Genomic DNA, 3,255 nt, shown 5'->3' on the forward strand with positions numbered 1-3,255 from the left:
GAAATGCTTAAGAGTAATATTCAACATCAGATCCCTATAACATAAGTATAAAATGAGATCACGCCAGGTACAAGTGTATGTAAAGCTATATAACACATTGGCTTTAAATCCACCTTAATTGTATATCAATATCACTAAATGAACTCATCACCCCTGAAAACCTCAGAACAGGCACCAAAATCAAAGTGATATGTCGATTTTAAGCAGCGATATAGTCTGTTGTTTCTACCATTGTGGCCGCCATATTGGATTAAGAATTGATCCATAAGTAATGAAACAATGTAAGGCTGAAATCAGGGACATAGAAAGCCCAGACATACAAACAAAGTTTGTTGTGTTATCTCTCATAGAAACTAAGATATGGGCAAATATATGTTTCGGGAACCATCTTGGCCGCCATCTTGAATATCTCAAACACTCAAGGATGCCGAAGAGGTAACATCCAGATTAATCAGCAAATCCGAATTGAATGAAAACCATAAAAAAAAAAACATTTGGTGGACGCTAATTCCAGGTCGGACCCTTTTATTGCTGGACCACGTAACAGAAAAATAAATAAAAATTTATATATATATATAAGGCGATCCTACAGATTGTAATACGAATTGAAAAAAAAATTCTCTTATTTAATAAAAATGAAAGATTTATAATATAGACTTTTAAAGTGAAATCTACTGAAATGACGATTAAGACTGATATAATAACTAAGCTTAAAAAGAAAAAAAAAGTAACACTCACTTGGTCAGCAAATTTTCTACCGTTTGGATGACTATCGTCTGCAGTGCAATAGCCATTGTCTTGTTCTATGTAGCCGTCGTGTGACCAATAACTAAAGTCATAAGCAAATTTCTTGGGTTCTTCGTTTGGAGTATCCGGGTTGGAGAGGAAAGTTGTAGCATCTTCCATAGAAACAATACTCTTGGCATTTCGCTGTTTTTCACGTGCATTGTGAGTTTGGTTAAGGTTTAACTATTTTATCTCATAAAATATCCGACTTGAATGAATGCCTAATTATATAAACTAACAATAATTATGATTAGTATTTAAATTAAATTTCTTTGAAAATAATAAACTAAAACACTGTAAGCAAATAACATCTGTTTTAAAAATTGTATCTATCCGCAATACAACTTGTTCTGGAAATAATATGGAGATAATACAATTAATAATGACACACAAAAAAACAAAAAACAACAAGCTAACGTAAGTGTACAGATAGTCCATTGTGTAGCTTTGTGATTAACTACAAACAAACAAACAAATATAAGTGTACAAATAAAACAAAAATCTTTATTCATATAGTGAATAACTATTGGAATTTTATTTAATGCTGATAGGCTTCTTTATTCAATATTGTCTGTAACTAGCTGTTAGAGTAGGTTGGAAGCATGCATATATATAAGATTAATAGAGGAATCGAAAGAATCATCGTATCACAATTCAAGACAGACCAAACCCTACTATATCTCACAATCCTATATTACCTACTTCAGCAATCATTCATAATGTACATATTAAAGGGACGTAAATCCAATTCATGCTGGCTTGTACAAGTTTCTGTACCACCCCTTGAAATAAATATGATCTCAATCGAGCAAGGCATGACACGGAAATAGGGCCAGGCAAGTATATGCCTTACCCAGGGACTGAATATATTATATCAAAATGGTTTGAATATGTAAATCAACAAGTGAAATGACAAGCACAGCTGACATAAACTTTTGTTAAACCACAATGTATCAGAACCTCATTTTAACATTGTTTGGCGTTCGTAGGTAGTGTGATGCACAAACAATTGAATGCTTTTGATAAGGGTATGTGACAACCCTTTCCGATGCAAAGTATTCATACACACAGTTCATAACGATGTATTCAGATCGTGGATTTATAATTTGCAACATGGGGACATTCTTTGCATTTAATGATATTGGAACACAAAGAAATATGACTCAACATGTGAAACCAAGGCCACTTGGAAATAAACCTCCAACAAATTATATCCGAGCCGTGATAAGCAAAAGTGTAGTGTCTTGTAACAGGGGAGAATCCACGAATACAAATGTCAGTGGCAATAGCCATCTAATTGTCCCATGCAACATTATTAAGAAGGATCTCCATCTGGAAAAGTAACACAAAGCACGTTTACATAAGTTGCGTCCACAGCATATTTTTTCACTTGTCACATACCTCAACTACAGTCTTTTGAAGTTCAACTATGCTGCAGGGCTAATGTCAGGATGCATGTTCAATTGATAGAGCACGACCAGACGTGGTGAGGCTTCAAAGTCATTTTCATTCAACATACTAAACCTCTGTAGAACAATCGTTGTGTAATATGTAACCTCTGTCTTATCTAGATGTGTAGCAAGTTTACGACCTTCCTACATCAGCTTACAAAGATGTAACTACGTAAATGCAGAACACTTGCATGAAAGTTTAGAAAAACAAATTATTTGAATATACCTTACTGGAGATTTATTATTTACTATTTATGGAAAGTTGAAATTAACAGTTTTTTCAAATGCCACAACTGAGATTTTGTTTTAATTAAAAATATTTAATGGCACATTGAATGTATTTTACTTTCTCTTTCATTATACGCTCCTAATGGTTCCAAGATAAACTTAAGGGCTTATAATACTGTAATTCAAGGTTTGATCTCCACACTAGACACAGCACAAATATAATCTATTGTGAATGATTTTACAAATAACAAAAACATAAACATTTTCTGTATGTATACATAAATACGTTCAACATACAATTTTTATAAATTGATACTTATTCAGATTACTCACTCAGACAAAAAATTAGAAAATGATTCTTGGATGTTTAAAATTATATTTTTTTGCACTTTTGTAATCAATACAGTTCAATAAATAACCAGAAAGACAAAAGAACAGCTTAACAAGGACAGGGGTCTATCAACTGAGAATTTTGACTACTATTCAGTTTTCTGTATTTACATATATTGTGCATATCATATCCCACAGATGCTGAGAAACACGAAATTATAATAAAATGTCTTTTAATTTTATCCACAACTCACCACAGTTTTTATGACATGTTCAGTCATTTTCTGATTCATCGGAAGAGTCATCAATGACTTTCATGACTTTCATGAACACCTTTGGGTATGGAAACTGGTCTTATGAATATGTGTTCCTCATGTTGTTTGAGTCGTACGAATCGCGTTACAGATGCTATGTGTGCACAATACCATATTACGCTTGTTCTTGTGCAATACAAGCAATG

General features: G+C 32.9%; 1 protein-coding gene across 1 annotated transcript in view; it reads right to left on the minus strand.

The window, feature by feature from the left end:
* LOC106459207 (kinesin-like protein KIF28P) overlaps positions 1-906 on the minus strand; it is a 65,088-nt gene extending 64,182 nt beyond the window's left edge. The window contains exon 1 of the mRNA XM_022385639.1: positions 739-906. Within this exon, the coding sequence (XP_022241347.1) occupies positions 739-906 (168 nt within the window). The remainder of the gene's footprint in view (positions 1-738) is intronic.
* Positions 907-3,255: the final 2,349 nt, after the last annotated feature.

This window comes from Limulus polyphemus, unplaced genomic scaffold, assembly GCF_000517525.1.
Source record: "Limulus polyphemus unplaced genomic scaffold, Limulus_polyphemus-2.1.2 Scaffold575, whole genome shotgun sequence".
NCBI lineage: Eukaryota > Metazoa > Arthropoda > Merostomata > Xiphosura > Limulidae > Limulus > Limulus polyphemus.